The 18165-nt window shown below is 38.8% G+C and overlaps 3 protein-coding genes across 4 annotated transcripts; 1 reads left to right on the plus strand and 2 right to left on the minus strand.

Moving 5' to 3' along the window:
* Positions 1-531: 531 nt before the first annotated feature.
* mapk15 (mitogen-activated protein kinase 15) lies at positions 532-9206 on the minus strand. Its single transcript, XM_010737922.3, has 14 exons — positions 8669-9206; positions 7499-7597; positions 7020-7049; positions 5994-6084; positions 5428-5558; positions 4633-4796; positions 4328-4467; positions 4186-4243; positions 3191-3328; positions 2872-2977; positions 2435-2729; positions 1981-2102; positions 1661-1813; positions 532-1535 (listed from the first exon to the last, which is right to left on the minus strand). The coding sequence occupies exons 1-14, from the start codon at positions 8756-8758 to the stop codon at positions 1335-1337; spliced, it is 1818 nt and encodes a 605-aa protein (XP_010736224.2). The 5' UTR covers positions 8759-9206; the 3' UTR covers positions 532-1334.
* A 1253-nt stretch (positions 9207-10459) lies between these two features.
* Positions 10460-15912, minus strand: vps28 (VPS28 subunit of ESCRT-I). 2 transcript variants are annotated; one of them, XM_010737926.3, is made up of 10 exons: positions 15828-15912; positions 13601-13664; positions 13450-13478; positions 13120-13157; positions 12922-13011; positions 12727-12832; positions 12514-12615; positions 12063-12116; positions 11888-11979; positions 10460-11588 (listed from the first exon to the last, which is right to left on the minus strand). In XM_010737926.3, the coding sequence occupies exons 2-10, from the start codon at positions 13638-13640 to the stop codon at positions 11468-11470; spliced, it is 672 nt and encodes a 223-aa protein (XP_010736228.1). In that variant the 5' UTR covers positions 13641-13664; positions 15828-15912; the 3' UTR covers positions 10460-11467. The 2 variants fall into 2 exon arrangements, with proteins under 2 accessions (XP_010736228.1, XP_027143131.1); XM_027287330.1 differs by lacking the exon at positions 15828-15912 and adding an exon at positions 15513-15802 and having other exon boundaries at positions 11385-11588.
* A 50-nt stretch (positions 15913-15962) lies between these two features.
* Positions 15963-18046, plus strand: aunip (aurora kinase A and ninein interacting protein). The gene is made up of 4 exons (XM_010737927.3): positions 15963-16178; positions 16348-16461; positions 16610-16766; positions 16857-18046. The coding sequence occupies exons 2-4, from the start codon at positions 16369-16371 to the stop codon at positions 17864-17866; spliced, it is 1260 nt and encodes a 419-aa protein (XP_010736229.2). The 5' UTR covers positions 15963-16178; positions 16348-16368; the 3' UTR covers positions 17867-18046.
* The last annotated feature ends 119 nt before the right edge of the window (positions 18047-18165 follow it).

Below are 18165 nucleotides of genomic sequence, written 5' to 3' on the forward strand. Positions count from 1 at the left end.
TGTTTCCAGGGCTATAAACAGGCTTTGCGGTTTGCTTAGGGCCACAACTACTAGGGGGAGCGGGGGCCCTGCATGTTTTAGTTGTCAATGAGTTGTTAGCAGTCATACCAAAGAGTGATTTCCCCTCTAGACGTTTGATTTAAATACTTTTCAACCCCAAAAAAGTAAACATAAGTTATAAGTAAGTAATAAGTAATAAGTAATAAGTTAAGTAAAAAGCAGGTTTATGTTGGATTTATCAAATGACCTGGCACTGGAACTATTGTTCTAACTGTATCTGTAGTAGATAAACTGGCTCCACCATGACTAACTGCAAGAGTGAAGCATTACTAATGAATGATTGCGTCAGTATCAATAGTCTAAAAATGTAATAGATACAACAGTATATCAACATTTCTCTGCCTAACAAGCTTACTCATGTTAGCGTGGTATGTCTGTACTTTTACTCAAGGTGGATATTAAATGTTGCAACAGGTATTTTTACATTGTTGTGTTATATTGCAGTACTTCTACAAACATAAATGATCGATGAGTATTTCCACCTCTGTTTATTATTAAACTTCATGGTGGTTTGCTGCCACAGTCACCCATCTGTTAAACATTCTTCACTGGGTTCAAGACACTCAGCATCATTCTTTCTGTACACATTAGAGGAACAGAGTTATTGCTGCTGTGTTCACATGAAATATTACTCCTTGTTGCATATAATAAATTCAAACATCTGCATATGTTACATACATACAGTGTCCATCTGAAACCTACTGGCTTATTGTACATACTGTACATTATTAAGATGTCATTAGCTACATAGATCAACATGAAAAACGCTGGCTGGTATAACCCTGTAGGGGGAAAAAAGTATTTGCGGACCCCCATTGACTTCTTATTTGTGTCACAAGTGTGTCTAGGAATGTTGACACACAGTATCTCTACAGATAAACAGGTAGACAACTCAACATTGCAGCTGATAATATCCTAAAGTGGTGCAACCATCTCATAGCAAATTACCACACACCTACTGACCCACCTAACATGGGCCAGTTAGTGACAACTTGTGTTGAATGAAACTACATACATACATATTTTTATGAATTGCTGGTACAGTCTGATAAAAGTAACATGAAGTCACACTGGATTCTTATAAATATGCATTCATTGTCACAGACAATGTGTACAATCTACAAAGTATACAAGGCGTGTTTGACCTAACAGTCTTTTTTACAGTTTCTCATTCACTTTGCCACGTGCCTAACATCCTAGTACAAGTCAAACTTTGTTATCTGGTTAAACACATATGCCACGCGTTCCCTCTGTAACCACTGACAAGACAGCAGTTACTGGTTACAAGGGCGGCCTCGAAGCAGGTTGTCCAGGTCGGTCTTGTTGATGGTACCATAGGCCTGGGAATAGCTGCCCAGTTTGGCTCGAGGGTCGCCTGCAGCTGCCACATTACAGTTACTCTGAAATACTTTCTTGCTGAACCGTGGAGGTGGCGGTTGCCGAGCCTCGCGGACCTGAGGATTTGAACGCTGGTTCTACAAAAGGAGCAAAGGAAAGTTAGACATGCCACAACCGACATTTAGTCTGTGTCTGTGTAAAGCCATCAAGGCACAAGATATCCTTTGTTTAAATCAATATTTAAATCGAGCATTGGACTAACCAGGCGTGCAGATGTGACTTGTAGTCCAGAGGTCAGGGATGGCTCATTTTTGCGAACCAGTGGGTTGTTCTGCATTTGATTTAGGGTCAAGGAGAAGGAACGGTTATGGGTCACAGGGGCTGAGCGACCACGCTGGAGAATCTGGTCCATGGACTGGTGAAGGTGGGAAGAAGAAAGAGGAAAATATTGGATTTTTCCACAGAAAGTGAAAAAGAATTCAAGTAGCCATAAATAACTGGCTGAGGTGTAAAAACGGAAGATTACATCACAGAAAGAGAAAACAAAACTGAACAGTGAAGGGACTAAAGTCTGTAGCTTACTACAGTAGCGTTGGTGCCCTCTGTTGGGGGTGCATTTCCATTACTGGTTTGTTCCACTAGTCTCCTGCTGGTGGCAGTGGTGTGGTGGTAATGAGGACCAGTAGGACTCTGAACAAAACAATCTGAATGAATAAAAGAAAAGTTTTTTTGAATGTGTACAAAGAGAGTTATGTAAAATACATGCAGCTGTAATGTCTAGATCTCATTTTAAAATGGGCATAGAACCTGGGACTGCGTTTTTTTTTTGTTTTTTTTACATTTTTGATACTAGTTCCAAAAAAATAGAGTTTCTGTGACTGGACTTAGATGTTTGAATGTTTTTCAACCAATTTTTAACCTCCACTGAACCAAAGAAGTCAGAGTTCTCAAATGGTAAATGTCCAAACCCAGACCTTAAAAACCTTTGCTGTGTGGTTCTGTGTGGACACATCTGTACACATAAATTCAAACGTACTTGGGGCATGTGTGATGGGGTTATATGTGAGTTTTCCCAAGCCAGGGCTGGATAATGGATTTGTCTTCTCCACAGCAGACAGGGCTGACACGTTCAAAGGCCCAGGTTTAGGTTTTGTCTCATCATTCTTTTCATGTTGTGTTTTCCCCTCATGGACAATGTCCACATTGCCATTCACTGCCACTGGGCCCTTCTCTGCTTTTTCCTTCACAGTGGGTTTCTCACTGCTGCTGACATCGTCTTCATCCTTTGGCAGCCTCAGCATCCCCTGATTAGTTCTCTTCTCCAGCATCATCTGCAGGTAAAAAGGAGGAAAATTTATCAGTTTAATCAGTGTCACCAGATAAAAAAATACAATAGACTTCTTTGTAATATGGTATACTATGTAAAAATCAAATTCAGTGTTGCCTTCTGAACATTTATGACTCATTTCATACCTCATAAAGTTTGTTACGGTACTGAACCACAGATAATTGTACATCATCGTCCACCGGGAGCACTACATCATAGTTAAGAGCTGGCTCCTTGGCTGGACTATGAAACCTCCAGGGACAGAAAACACAGTTATGGATAAATTATAGTGTTTAATGGAAATAACGCTATTGATCTCTCTAGCACTGGCAGCAATGCATACAGAAGAATTCATTGATTCTGTTCAACTAAGAAAACTAAAGAGAATAAAAAAAAGACATATCTACAATACTTCTACTGAGACAAAAACCTGACCACAGCTACTAAATTCTTAATGGTTAATACCTGGCTACATATGGGTGTTGGAGGGCTTCCTCAGCAGTCAGACGCTTGTCTGGGTTGAAAACTAGTAAACCTCTCAACAGGTCCAGAGCATCTGGAGGCACAGACGGCTGGAGAAGATCCTCTAAAGGCACCTGTGGTCTGGTGAAGAAAGGAAGAGTGATATTTTGAAAAGTGCACAAATGATATATCGTTGCACTTATATCCTATGCATTTGTCTCAAATGAAAGGCGTCTACATCAGGTGTGTTGACTCAAATGACACCCCTTGAAGCAATTTATCGGACTTGTTCCACATATGCAGTAAAACTCGAAAAACTCCCTCCTCCTCCTAAGTAATATACGAAAAACAGACTGATGTGTAGAATAAAAGAGTTCCACTTTAAATACAAAAAGCAGCATAAGGAAGTGAGTCAGTGGAATGTGGGTTGGGTATAGACAGGAGATTTGACTAAAAATGTTAGGCCGAAAAAAAAACAAAAGATAGCTAACTAACACTGCTGTTCCTTTGAAAGAACAGAGAGACATTTACTATTAACAGACTCTCCTGTCCAAAGGGCGGAAATATAGCAAAGCACTTGCTCGCTCAGACTTCACACCATTCTCTGCAACACATATCCAACACACCCTTTCTAACAATGTGATCCATTTATTATTTCATTACTTAGGTTTTGTTTTTGGTACTGCTTCACCATTGCCTCTCTGCAATAATGACTGCCTCAAAAGACTACCCTCTCCTCTGATGATAATTGCCCCAGTGAAGGAGAAGAAATTTGTTAGCGTCACTCCCTAAAAATAGCTCTGGTCAGAAAGAGGGGAAAGCATGAACTGTGCACACTCTGTATTCACATATAAATAAAGTAATGCATGGTCAGTTAAAATACAACAGGTGCATTGTAGGTTTTATTTGTACTGTATATACATAGATACAAATTAACAAAAATAACCTCTTTCAAGACATTCACTACATAAATAATATGAAAGAAAAGATTTTCTTACTTCAGTAACATTCTCTGAATGACAGAGGATCCATATTCAGACTTGATAGCGAGAACATCTGAAATCAAATTGCATTTAATTAATTCATAGCAACGAATAATGACTAAAAGTAAATGAAATTAATCTGGAGTTCTTTGATCACCTTCTGGGCTGGGGTGTGGTATGGCACTCATGATTTTCTCTATTTGGTTGATGGTGGATGTCCCTGGAAACAAGGCTTTTCCCAGAAGCATCTCTCCAAGGATACAGCCAAGACTCCACATGTCTACACCTTTAGTGTACCTTTGGACAAGATGTACTCCTCTTACAGTCTAGTACACTCATAATTAATTTTCCAAAGAAGTAAAATGGAATCTTCATCAATGTTAAATCAACTGTTGTGAAGAACAAGCACAAGCAGAAGCTGTGGTACAGATACAGACAACAGATGCTCATCACAGCTGATACCTTGTGGATCCCAGCAGGATCTCTGGAGCTCTATACCATCGCGTCGCCACATACTCCGTCAATGCTGGATTCCCGCTGTCCTCTTGGATCTGGTTGAGTGATCTGGCCAAGCCGAAATCACACAGCTTGACTACACAGTCAGTGTCCAACAGCACGTTGGATGGCTGTGGGAAAAAACAGACAAGAGAAACATTCTTCTAGTCTGATTTTCACCTATGTACAAAGAGGTCAGGACCGAGGTATGAAAACAGAAATTACACAAGAAGTGGAAAGAGGGTGAAACAACAGAAAAATAGGAGAAAAAGAGTGATGAAATTCTTGTCTCCATTGTCAAAGGCAACTTTGTGTTGTCACGTCAGCAGATTTTCTGCAGACTTGGTTATATAAACATTATTTAGATTTAAATTTTAGGTCTACACTTGTGCTAAAACAATGAATCAATTAGTTGATCAACAAAAATAATAATCAGCAACTACTTTAATCATCAATTAGTCATTGAAGTAATTTTTTCCAAGAACAAAAATGCCAAAAATTCCTCGATTCCAGCTTCTTAATCGTGAGAATGTCTGTCTTGTACCTCTGCAGACTGTATAAATTTGGATTTTGGACTGGATACATCAATATATGATACAGTGAAGATACAACTATAATGCAGCTACATCTTTTAAATTTCTTTTAATCTTTTGATTAAAATAAAAACAAAATGGTGTCAAATGTCCAAATTAGATTTCAAAGTAAAAGCACGTTTTTATTACTTTGATACAAATAAATTCAAGATTTAATATTGTGGCGTACCTTTTGGTCCCTGTGGATAACATTTCCTGAATGCAGGTATTTGACGGCTTTGAGGAGCTGGTACATCACATAACGTTTGTGGATGTCCTTCAGTAGGGTACCTTTCTTTATCACTGCATGCAGATCAGTATCTGGCAGAAAGCAGGAATCAAAGATTACAGTTACAGTAACATCACCAATGATCAGATCCTCCTCAAACTCAAGATCATTCTCAGCCATGATTTTGGCACTGATACACTAAAAACATGCTCCTTTATAATTGCATACACAATTATTTCAACAAAGCAGTGTCCTGAAAATGAAATACCAGAGAGAAACAGTGGAGGTCTGTGCTGGGATGCACGTGTGCATTCATGGATTAGACTGCAGAGAGGGGGGAGGCCAATATGTGGACTCAGCAGTAAGACAGCCTGCCAGCCAAGGAAAGCAGAAGCCTATCTATACTCACACTCACACACACCTTGCAATTTCAGTGCCAAGTTACACTGCAAAGAACCACTGTAGCCTCTTCCCCATGTTTGATTTGTGTGCAGCTCTATGACCACACAAGAACTTCCAACACTCACCCATATATTCAAAGATGAGGTAAATGTCTTTATCATTTTGCGCTCTGATGACATTGAGGAGTTTAACGATGTTGGGATGATCTCCAAACTCCTGCATGCAGAAGAGAGATTTTCAGTAACACAAACACAGAAAGCCCACTCTGGCTACAGGTATTATGTCAACGTTGTGTAAACAACAGGGAAAGTTTCAACAGAGGTTACATAATGGTCTCTATATGTATGGTAGCAGCTGATTGGGACGTTGTACAGTGGCACAGCTGAAGGTCACATAAATATAGGTCAGTAAAGAAAGAGGCATAATATAATGATGATATAAAACACATCGTTATCAGTGTGTTTCTGTGATCTGTAGATCAAGAAGATTAATCGATAATTGCAAAAAGTTGCAGCACTGTGTGTTTAATGCCTGCCTGTGCACTAAATTTCATTTAGGATAATAAGATGGCTGAAGGGTTAAGTGGAATATTGAATTAAAAAAACTATTTAGAAAATAAAAGATGTTTTGACACTGATGCACCTGGAAGTCTTTTGAATATTTAGCAAAAGCACCAAAAATGTAGATATTACTACAGACTGACATACTTGTGTATCATTTATTCATTCATGATTTTAAATCAGGGAAGATTTTTGCAACTTGTTGTGGACAATACCATTGCTCAGTGGTTTTCACACAATAAAGTGAAGAAGCAGTTTAGAAATCTTTCCACTATGATGAAAGAGTAATAGAAAAAAAAAACAGTACTGCGCCAGAGTAGAAAGGGCACGGCGTGATACAATATAAAGGGGATTTTTTCTATTGCTCCCTACATGTAAGTGGGCATATGTTTTTGTTACATCATGATGGATTTTATGGAGCTTATCGATTCACTGACAACAATCACTGCACATCATGAACAGATGAAGTGTACTTGATATTCTGTACACATAATACATTCAGAAGGGACTGGACAAAAAGTGAGGAGTCAAGAGTATGGCGGAGATTATTCATCTTAAACTAAGAGAATAAGAGTGCATTGTGATTGTTACCTGGAGGAACATGATTTCCCTGAATGTCCGCTGTAGAGTAGGGGAAAAAGACATGCAGCCATAAATTAGACACTCATAGGCCTCCTGTTATATTTAATCATTAGCTAAACTCGTCGTTCCATTGAAACAGGGAGCAGGGGTCAGTGTTCTGAAGAAAGGAAAAAGCAGTTGCTACACAAAGTTAGATTTACTGTCTCGCCTTAACTATTTCTTTGTGTGTTTTGATTTGCTGAATAATTTTACCTCTTTGGGCCACTAAAACTTTAAAAATAAATGAATGAAAATGATCACTTTTCCTTAGTCACAACATGCAGTCAAATGCACAAGTTGCTTAATTTTTTTAGGGGTCACATGCAAAAAATCATTAAGCATCAGGCTAGATGTTAGATACACAGTGACAATATGAATATGAATAAACTTAAAATATGAATGAATGAATAAAGTTACAATAATGAAGATCGGACACATCAAACACACACCTGGGCGTCTGTCCTGTTCCTGAATGCATCAAAGATCTTCTTCACGGCCACAATCTCGCCTGTCTGTCTGTCGACTGCTTTCCATACAATGCCATAAGCCTGAGACAAACAAAACACTGTTAACACACTATTTTTCATGCACTACGTTTATGCTTATATTATTTACCACATGTTTTAGAAAACACTTTCTCTACAAGGTGGTCCAAAAAACTATTCTCTACTTTGCTAAGATGTTGGCCTAAAAATGTCCAATTTAAAGACAATTGGTCCTAAACACATTTTAAGAATTCACTATATGCATCTTTTGGTTGTGAAATGCAAACTGCACATCTGATCATTATATTCCTAGAAAAAAAAACGTGAAGGACATGGTCATTGTGTCCAAAGCTGGCTACTGCTGATGCAGGCGGTGAAGTCAAGCATATCAGAGGCAGCAGTGAGGCATCAGAGCACACCGTTATTGTCGAGGCACAAGGAGCAGCACTGTCACTGAAGGCAGTGGATCAGATTCACACAGCCGTTGTGACTCCACAGCTGTTGTCTCTGCCACTGAGGAAAATATGGCAATGCACATTTACAGAGAAACTTTCAAAGCTAAAGACAAAAAAAAGTGTAAAAGCACTTTATGACCCTCTAAAGCCAATTGGCACAGTGCTGCTCACTATTGTTTCCTGAGGCCTCGCTGTACAGGACACCACTATCTCATCAGTCAACAGTAAACAGGTTTAACAGCCGTGTAACATGAGTCACTGCTGGCCTCAGGTATGTGTAGTTAGCCAATGTGACAGGAGTACGTGGCAGTTACCACCTGACCATTTTCGAAGCAGAGCAGCAATTTGTCAGTCTCTGTGGACGGTCTATGGAAAGAAACTAGGCTGTTTTGAGTCATGTGGCAACCAGTGCCAGTGGAGAGAAAAACAAAAGGGTTTGAACTCTGAAGGGAGCAAGTGTCCTCAGACATCAGCTGATCTGCAAAGAGTTTGTCCTGCCAGAGTAAATAAACCCTGTGCTTACAACACTGGTATTCACTGAGGACCTTAAGTCTGGATAATTACAGGAATTTCTCTTAAGATTAAAGTTTAAAGCTGCAATATACACAGGTACATGATGTAAAGAGGCTACAAACAGTATACAAAAAGTGTGAATTAAGAGACAGAAAAAGTCACTCACCCCTTTTCCAAGCCTCTTCTTGATCTCATACTTTATGGAAATGTGTTCCTCCACCTCAGACACGCTTGCTGACTCATATTTTTTGCTCATTTTCTTCAACACTTCTGAACTTTCTGCTCACGCAGAAAGCATCACCATACTTTAAATGATCCTCCAGTAGTCTTGAAGCAGGTGTTAGGCAGCAAGTTTCAGAGCTGCAGCATGAAACAGAAACTCACTTTGAATAGTCGAGGTCGCCTTTGCGGCTTATCTGGCAACCGGCGTGCGACCCTGTGTTTTTGGTCAGACGTCGCGTTTCTTTCTGTTCAGTCAATCACTGTCGGTCGAGAAGAAGCAGGTTCGTCTTTAACTCCATTTAGTAACTTTTAAAAAAACACTCACTTTAACCTGCACCGCGCGGAATATGTTTGTTAAGGTGATAGTTATGAGTTTGGATACTCCCTCTGCTGCTGCAAACAGACGAGCCGGAGAGTTTTGTCATTTCTTGTCGCCTTGGTAACGACTACGCTGCTGCCTGCGCCTTAAAGGAGCCGCCGCACAAACGCTTCCGGACACACTCACTCAAATGGAGCCAATGGTGGACAGCTGGTGTCGTCATGGGGATCAGTGGGGATCATAAGAAGACTTCCTTTATTATTGTACACAGACCATCAAGTTCAACCATAAAGTGTGTTTGGTGAGGAACAGCTGTTCTATTGGTTTTTTAAACTGGAGCCAGTCATCACAAGGAAATAATAATAATAATAATAAAAAGGTGCGTCAGCTATGGACTCTGTCAGTGATCAACATCGATTCATATCATCAGCTATCAATATTAACTTCAGAGAAGAAAGAGCAGTAAAAGCAAATGATTTACAATTTATAGACATGCAAGAAATAAAGTTATTGAAATCATTAAAGGTGGTCAAAATAATAAAAAGGAATGTTCAGAGCAATAAACAGTAAAGCAAGTGGCCTTTTTATAACAGCAGACTTAAAGTGCCAACTTTATAACAGCAACTCTGAATTACAAACTGGAAATATCAAGCTTGAAGGTGAGGTCCAAGGTCCAAGGAAAGATGCTACTGAGTTGCATTATGGGAAATGTAGGATCCAGAGTTTGATCCGCACTGATGACGAATGAAACTCAAGATTTCTTGACCTTTTTTTTATTTATTTTTTTTTTTACTATTTTTCTCTCTCTCTCTCTGTGTTACAAGTCCACCAACTAAACTGCTGTAATACCATTTAAAAAGCATATATGATAGGGAACTGCCACTGAAGTAATTGAAACGGATTAATATTTCTGTTTATATTATTGAAAGTTAGAATTGAATCATGTGTCAGATTGTTGGACCACATATTTCCTAATTGAAATCAGGAAACGATTTCCTTACTTTAGACTATATTTTATTCAGGCAAAGTTCTTCATTTTACTCTGACACACTGAGCCGTTTAAGACATATTTTGCTAGGAATAAATACATAATGGTTAAAATGTGTTTGTATTTCCCACAGTAAGTTCAATCAATCATTGTTTTGTTTTTGTATCAGTAGTGAAACTTACTGGTTAAACTCTTTGGACATATGATGAAACAGACATGTATATCTGCTGTGTGTGCAGGATACACACAAAACACACAGCAGGAGTTGGGATGCTCTAAATGAATGAAAAGGTACTAAAATTCACAATCCTTTAAATGAATAAACAGTGCAGCAAGTTGCTTTTTGCCCCTTTACATTTCTTAACACCCTGTCACATATAAAAAAAAGCTGTACAAATCTTTCTTATTCACACACGACACAAATTAAGTTGGAGGTAGATTTTTCAACTTTATTTCTAAAAAGGTGTTACATGCTCTTATTTAAAAATCAAACTATTTACAATGATACATCTTAATAAATATGTTCTCCCTGTTGGTGCTTGAGAGCTGAAACATATTTAGCAAGCAAAATCAGGAGGGGGTGTGTCCACCTTGCTTTTACCCACTTAATGTGGCCAAACCCTCACTTCTAAAGGAAATATGGATTAGGTATGTTAACAGAAAACAGGGAAAATGTACACAAATAATTCCTTCCACCATAGTTTCAATATAATTATTAATTTGTAGCCTAAGTGACAACCTATGTCAGCTTCTTTTATTTAATCGACAAAACCTATTGTATAGTATTGTACAGTAAAATGTGTATGATAGAAAAACAAACATGATGTACAGGACAAAAAATGCTAATATGACTTCAAGTGGCAGGTTAGAATTAGGGTACCAAAAAGAAAAAAATATATATATTCATCTTTCCAATAATACAAAGGCTTTGGCTGTTGCAATCTTTTTTCATGTGCAGACTTTGCCCAATATATTTTTGTATCATGGTTATTTGTTTGTGCTCTGCAAAACTTAAGTATAAAATTAGACCTTTTTGATATTACAGTACAAAGTTAGAAGTAAACTGTTTTGTCAAGGGCGGAATAAACAGCCAATGTTAAAGGATTTCTGACACAAGTTTAGCTAGAAAAGAGGCCAATGGAGTGTTTCACGGCAGAGGGCGAGCTGTGTGGGCAAGGCTGCAGGCAGCATGATGTACCAGACACAATTGAGTATACAAGGCGGTGAAGTTTCAATAGTACAGAATATGAATAAAGGACATAGGAGACAAATGAAAGGAAGAATTTCAGAGGGGGTATGAGACATAAATCCACTTCCTATCAATAGCCATAATGAGAAAGTAGAGTGTTTCTTTCTTCCTTTCTTTCTTTTTTTAAACTTAAGAGATATTAGAGTCATAGTTTTAGACAGATGGGATCAGAGATGGATGGATGCCTTTAGGAGGAGTGGAGGAAGCGGTTGAAGGCATTGTAGGCCGACTCCAGGTCAAACAGCATCTGGCGAACCTGATTATCATCCAACTCGTCTGAAGCTGACATGCTGCTAAGGGTAGTCAACCTGGTGAGAAAAAAAATAAAACAGATGACAGTTAAGACAAAACTGTTCAGTAATAATGAAAACATAAACAGTACATGCTGTTACATGAGCTCAAGTATAAAAAACATAACACGACTACTCCTTAACAAACTTCAAATTATATTAGAAAATAAATTAGTACAATGGTATAAGGTATCATTTGAACACAAACATAGATCCAATCCAAGCAATGTGTGTGTCAGTTAAGCAGTACTTAGCATCCTGCTCTGAACTGGCATGATGCTTATAATATAAAGACTGTAAACTGGGTGGTAACTAACCAGAGGCTGACTTTGTCCTTGGCCTCCGAATCTGGAGGCATGTTGCTCATTCTGTTCATGGTTTCCATCAGTTCCCTCAGGTCTGGCTGGATCTGGACAAATGGAAAAGATTGAGTTAGGCAATTGTTTTAAATCTGTATGGTATTAAATTATTATGCTTTAAAATTTTCCTTACTTCATCCATGGCCCTGATCTCCAGTCTCAGCTTGTCCATCACAGTGATAAAGAGCTGAAGGTTAAGAGAAGGTGAGAGAAAGTGACAAAAATGAGACAAAAGCTCAACATCATTTCCCAACAACCGCTGTCAGCAATAAGAAATAGATTTTTTTACTGTTAGCAACACAAACAGGGACACTGTCTTTGCCACTATCACACTATTGGTCCACTGATTTTATGAGCTGAAATCAAAGTTGGCAGTGGATGCAGCTGGCAACACCCATTCACATTCTTCAATGACTGACCAAAAGATGAGCCAAATTAAGTGAAACCACTTCAGCCACTTAGGGCTTGAACTAAACGCAATACATCATTTAATAAAAAATACAACTGCAACAATTTGTATTCTGGCTCATGTCCAAAATAAGACTGACTGACAGTTTATATAATAGAGGAGAGAGAGGACATACAGAAACTATATCTGCAATGCAGCGGTTCAGGTGGCCCTTGTCATCCTTGATGGTGATTGGCCGATCCTCCTTAATTCTCTCCATGGCTAATGGGCAGTCGAGCTAGGAAACAAGAGAGCATCCTTACTAAGAAAAATTCAGAATCTAAAAATCTCCATTTGTAACAAACAAAGTCAAATGAGTCACAAAATTGAAATGTGTTCTGAAACTCACTCTGTACTTCCTGCAGAAATCATCAATGGAGCCCACATCAGAGCCCTGCACCTGTTTGAAAGCAGCCTTATATTGAACCAACAGTCTGGAACAGGAAGCAGTGTACCTGAAAAACAGACATTTAACACAAACAATCAGAGACACTTGTAGTATTTGTGTCTTTTCAACACAAACATAAACTCCAGGATAACTCACTCGTTAGGTGTGACACAGTCCTTGATGTAAGCCTTCTCCAGGGCCTGAAGGGTCTTGACGACAGCAAACAACTCTGCCATGTTATCATACCTTCAGAAACATAATCACCAAAATGAGATGTCACAACACGTTATAAATCCCTATGTGTTCGACTGTGTGTTCATGTTACGCTGGTAAATGCTAACATATAACACTTACTTTTCTCGTTCTCTTGCATTTTTGTATAACTTCACTTCCTAAAAAAGACATGATGATATGTGGTGAAGGCTTTGGATATGGCCAACAAGTAGAATATCACATATGATAATTTCATCCCTGATATTCATTAATAAAGAAGCATTTCTTGCAAAAAAAAAAAATAAATAACCGCCATAATAATGTTACGTTTGGTTTTCTTCCAGTTAAATTTCAATGAACAATGTGAATCAATCAGATAATTCTGATTCCATTAATGATATTTTTTCAGGTTTAAACAGATGAAAAATCCTAAAAGTCTTAACTGAAGCTTTAAAAAGGAGTTTCATTTACCTCATACAACTCTGGTTTGTTGGCCGGAGCTGTAGGAAAAAATAATGACATGCTTTGAGTAACATAAACTCTTACTGTTAGAAAGACGACGACAACTGCACATTCTGAATACCTTAACTGTTGACATCAGATTTATTTCTTGGAATCTTACCTCCTCCCACGCCTCCTGTAACTGGTATCCCGTGAAACATGATGCTGTTGTATAAAGTCTTGATCTGAAAAAGATTTATGTAACCAACTGTCAAATAACTGACAACTGCAGTTGTGACTGAAAACAACCAAACAGACTGAACTGAAGCTTTCCCACTATTTATGAAAAGCCTTTCCTTTCAAATTTATATTTATTTAAGTCATATTTTAAATTCTTTCACTAGCTTAGACTGTCCTGACTTATGGGTATGTCCTGCAACAGCTCCACTGGCTCCCGGTCAAATCCTGCATCAATTACAAAATCCTTTTGCTCACATTCAAAGCCATCCATAACCTTGCACCACCAAATCTTTCGGATCTTCTCCATGTTGCTGCTCCCCCTCGCTCCCTCAGATCTTCCTCCTCCATTTACTTGACTGTCCACTCCGCCCGTCTCTCCACCATGGGCAGCAGAGCTTTCAGCTGCTCTGCTCCACAGCTCTGGAACTCTTTACCCCCCGTCATAAGGAACATCAACTCACTCACAATTCAAGTCCGCACTCAAAACCCACCTGTTTAAAATAGCCTTTTCCATCTGACTGATTCAAATTGCATTGTCCTATTTTAACCTGTTTTTAATGTTGTATTCTTGTAATTTGGTATACTTTTATGGTTCTTTTTGTTTGTTTTTGTTATTTGCTGTCTACTTTTATTTACTGTAAGGTGTCATTGGGTGACAGAGAGGTGCCTATGAAATAAACTCTATTATTATTATTATTATTTCTCTGAAAGTATTGGTGAAGGGGAGTGTAACAACAAAAACAGAATGAAGAATAAACTACAGACATTTTAGGAAAGCACTATGAGACGGGAAAACTGTAAATACAACTTTTTGCTCTCAAGCCCCAGATTGTACAACATAGTAGGGATGCACCGAAAATTCGGCCACCGTTTTCGTTGAAGTGGCCGAATAGTGGCGTGACGCAATTGATGCAATGAAACAACGTGCGCGGTGATCTGGCCAGGATTGCTGATTCTTTTCTCATTCACACACAATAAACCCACGATGCAGGATATAGGAAAAACACAGGGAAGAAATACATCATATACTGCTCTTTAGCGGAGCTATAGACTTCTCTCTACACTACGGCGTCTCACACATGCGAGGTGCGTTCACTGACCGTCGGAATGACTATGATGCGTTCATAAACGTGGGAAAAATGGAAATTCACCGAAAATATAATAAAACTAAATAGTATTTCTTTCAAGAACAAATTGACAGTGATTAAAACAACATGGGCTTTCTAACAGTATAAATGAAATAATAATTATACTAACCGGAAATTCTACTGGAATATTTGAAGGATATTAAATAAACATTTACTTTCTTTGAAAAAACATGTTTACAAATTTATTCTAGGCCATTTATGCAATAGTAAAAAAAAAAATAGTGAAAAATATATTCGGTTTCGGTATTCGGCCAACCATTTAATTTTCATTCGGTTTGGTTTCGGTCGAAAATTTTCATTTCGGTGCATCCCTACAACATAGCGTTGATATTTTTAGAATTATGTTTTTCTGACACACATGGTCCTCAGGTGAGGTGTAGCACTTTTACGCAGTAAACCATCAAGAATATGACACAGTAAAGGCCAAATGATTAGGCCATAAGGTCTAAGGTATCAGGTTAAACAATTTCCCAGTAAAGACTTCAGAGATACTTGGATATCTATGGCACTGCAACATAATCAGATTCAATTAATCTCCAGTCTGATACATTTTATGTTTCAATTACTTCAAGCAGGGAAACATCAGAGGTAATTCCCAACCACTGATTTCTTTTATGTCCAACTTCAGAGGCGACGTACAGATGTTGTTGTTTGCGTCTGCTAAGTACAGGCTGCCGACAGTGGTTGAACGATACAAAGACTCACAATGCTCCTACGCTGAGTTTAAAAACGTATTCACTCGAAGAAGCCGCTTATTCAGATGAAATGAGATGAAAGTCCCGCAGAGGAAACCCGATCATCAGTATCTCGTTTTTAGCTAACCCGAGATTAGCTTTCGAGGCTAGCTCGTAAGCACTTCCTTTATGATTTATAGTAAACGGGCCATACAGGAAGCTGTTTGAACAGCTTAAACTGTGTATTAGTGATCATTACTCTAGTAACAAGTGTGGCATTGACACAGTTTGAACACAATGTCAGTATGAGAGTTTATTTGGCGACATTTAAAGAGACTTTACTCACCGCTTCGGCAAACTGACGACAATGTAAACACACCCTCCGGTGAGGACCAGCAGACGTCAAAATATTAGGTGTCCTTTGTGCCTTACTGAAAAGATTTAATTTATAGCATTATTAGCAGAGGCTATTTTTTTCTCACAAAGTCTTAATGAGTTTTTGCGGTAAATAACTGATTTTTAAGGTTTAATCACGTTTCATTTTTTTTTTCACACAGGCAAATGTCAGCGGCAGCCCATCGTCGAGGCGCCAGACTCAAACAACAAACTGACGTTGACACAAAGACAGAAAACTAAGTCACGTAAAGGTAAATAACGACAGAGGAGAGCTGGAAACACACCTGTGCGACTTTAAGAGGTCAGTTTAAATATGACATCATCATTTGTGTTATAGGACGAACCAAATGAACTATCTGATTATTAAATACCACGTCGAGTTAGCTGTTAGCGATGACAACAGCCTTGTGGCTTATGGCGAAGTTATTGTGTGAATGAATACAAATTAAAGTAAATGTAATGTTTTGCAGGTCTGTCCTTCAGTCTTCATCATGAAGACCTCCAAACGAGCAACGAAGACCCCTGCACAGGAGGAATGTGGAGTTTGGCTGGACACTGCGCAGCTCAAAGTCAAAGCCAAACAGGTTACCTCCTTAAAACCCGTGAATTTATACATTTAATTATCACTATATACACCAGCACTTACAGTGTATCATTTTTAGTAAGTAACATCATCTCATCAGTGGTGCTTTTAATGTCCTAACATGATCGTATTTTATTCTGCACATCCAGAAACGACTTGCCCGTCCCATTTCTAAGCTGCTGAATCCCTTTGCTGGAGGTGACGGATACAATGTGTCTGTGGCTCTCAACTTCACTCAGACCAAAGTGGAAATGCCCAAGACCAAACAGAGCTCGATATCAACCTTTTTCACACCTCAGCGCAGAGGTGAGTCTAAAAAAAAACCCTGCTGCCATAGACTTGCTTGAATGTTTTTTTTGTGTTAACATAATGTTTTTTTATTCCTTCTGTCTAAAGTCCTCAACAAGATGTCTACTTCTGAAGCACAAAGCATTGATCCGGTGCTGCCTTCTTCAACATCTGCCTCAGCCACACCTGTAGCATCTGGGACAAAACGAAGACGTGAACTAGATCATGAGCCCGATGTGGATCCTGAGCAAAAGAGTGAAAATGAGCCTGAATCAGCAGAAATGTGGAAGGAGACAAGCTACACACCTTCTCAAAGATCGCACGGTGACACTGAAGAAGAGCAGTTTGAAGAGATAAATCCACCACAGAGAAAGAGGAGGCTCACTGCGACCTCCTTACTGCCCGATGACAGTCAACCTCTTCTACAGGCGTGGAGTCAGGACCCGCTGTTCTCTTATAGCCAGTTTTCTGAAAGTCAGTTCAACTTGACTAACGAGAAAAACACCCCAACAAAGAACTTCAATGATTCTGAGGCAAGTTTCCTTAACAGTCTGCAAAGCGAGGAGGGCTTTGGTATTCGTATGAATGTGGAAGCGAGAACCTCGACTCAGAAATCATTTCAAATTCATTCTTCTCAGGTGGACAATGAGAAAGAAAACAGCAGGTTTTTGTCTTCCAAGTCCCCACGTAAGAACTCATCTCTGTCTCATATTGAACCTCTTTCAAATCATAAATGGACAGAACCAAAAACTGCATCACCTCGAAAACACAATCCAGCACACTTGAGGAAAAAGAGTGCCACAGAAGCCACAGATAGCCATGACTCACAGTTCATTTGGACAAAACCGAGTAGCTCTCCTGTAAAAAAGCTAGTACCACAGCAGTCATGCAGAGCTGCTGATGAGGACAGTCTGGCTATGTTGTTCACCCAGGACTCTGAAGGTTTCAGGGTGATAGCGCACAGAGGTCTGCAAACCAGGAGTCCACTCAAGGATCAGAGTAACATGAGCACTGGGACGCGAAGAACTATTGCTTACAAATCTCTGGTGGAAGAGGATGATGAAGACGAGATGCTCTTTACTCAAGACTCTCAGGGAAATCTGGTGATGAAGCACTGAAAGGAACCTTTGAAACTAGCAGGAGTGTTGTTATATAGCTGTTATAAACTAAAATCTCATAGGTTTGTTTCCATATTAAGATGATTCATTTTTAGCTACTTTAAAACTGAAATCTTGATATTTTTACTCTGATTGTCTTCTTACCTCATCTGTACATGTTTTATATTTCGCCAGAAAGTCATATTATCTTCCTTTTTTGTCTCTGTGATGCTGAAATATCTTGCAAAGTGCAACTTTCTCTTGTAATAACACAAACAAGCAATGAGGATTTTGATTTTATTTGAAAAATGATACACAAT

Source organism: Larimichthys crocea, chromosome XIII (genome assembly GCF_000972845.2).
Source record: "Larimichthys crocea isolate SSNF chromosome XIII, L_crocea_2.0, whole genome shotgun sequence".
Taxonomy (NCBI): Eukaryota; Metazoa; Chordata; class Actinopteri; family Sciaenidae; genus Larimichthys; species Larimichthys crocea.

Bases quoted from the DNA above. Each gene is read 5' to 3' on its own strand.
- mapk15 (XM_010737922.3), bottom strand. From the start codon at position 8,758: ATGAGCAAAAAATATGAGTCAGCAAGCGTGTCTGAGGTGGAGGAACAC. The intron at 5,559-5,993 runs GTGAGTGTTGGA...GCTTTCTGCCAG, and splicing joins CCTCATCTTTGAATATATGG to ATACTGATCTGCATGCAGTG. The intron at 4,797-5,427 runs GTACGCCACAAT...TTTTTCCCACAG, and splicing joins TTATCCACAGGGACCAAAAG to CCATCCAACGTGCTGTTGGA.
- aunip (XM_010737927.3), top strand. From the start codon at position 16,369: ATGAAGACCTCCAAACGAGCAACGAAGACCCCTGCACAGGAGGAATGT. The intron at 16,462-16,609 runs GTTACCTCCTTA...CTGCACATCCAG, and splicing joins TCAAAGTCAAAGCCAAACAG to AAACGACTTGCCCGTCCCAT. The intron at 16,767-16,856 runs GTGAGTCTAAAA...TTCTGTCTAAAG, and splicing joins TTTCACACCTCAGCGCAGAG to TCCTCAACAAGATGTCTACT.
- vps28 (XM_010737926.3), bottom strand. From the start codon at position 13,640: ATGTTTCACGGGATACCAGTTACAGGAGGCGTGGGAGGAG. The intron at 12,117-12,513 runs GTATGTCCTCTC...CTTAACCTTCAG, and splicing joins GCATTGCAGATATAGTTTCT to CTCTTTATCACTGTGATGGA. The intron at 11,589-11,887 runs GTTAGTTACCAC...TTTTCTCACCAG, and splicing joins AAGGACAAAGTCAGCCTCTG to GTTGACTACCCTTAGCAGCA.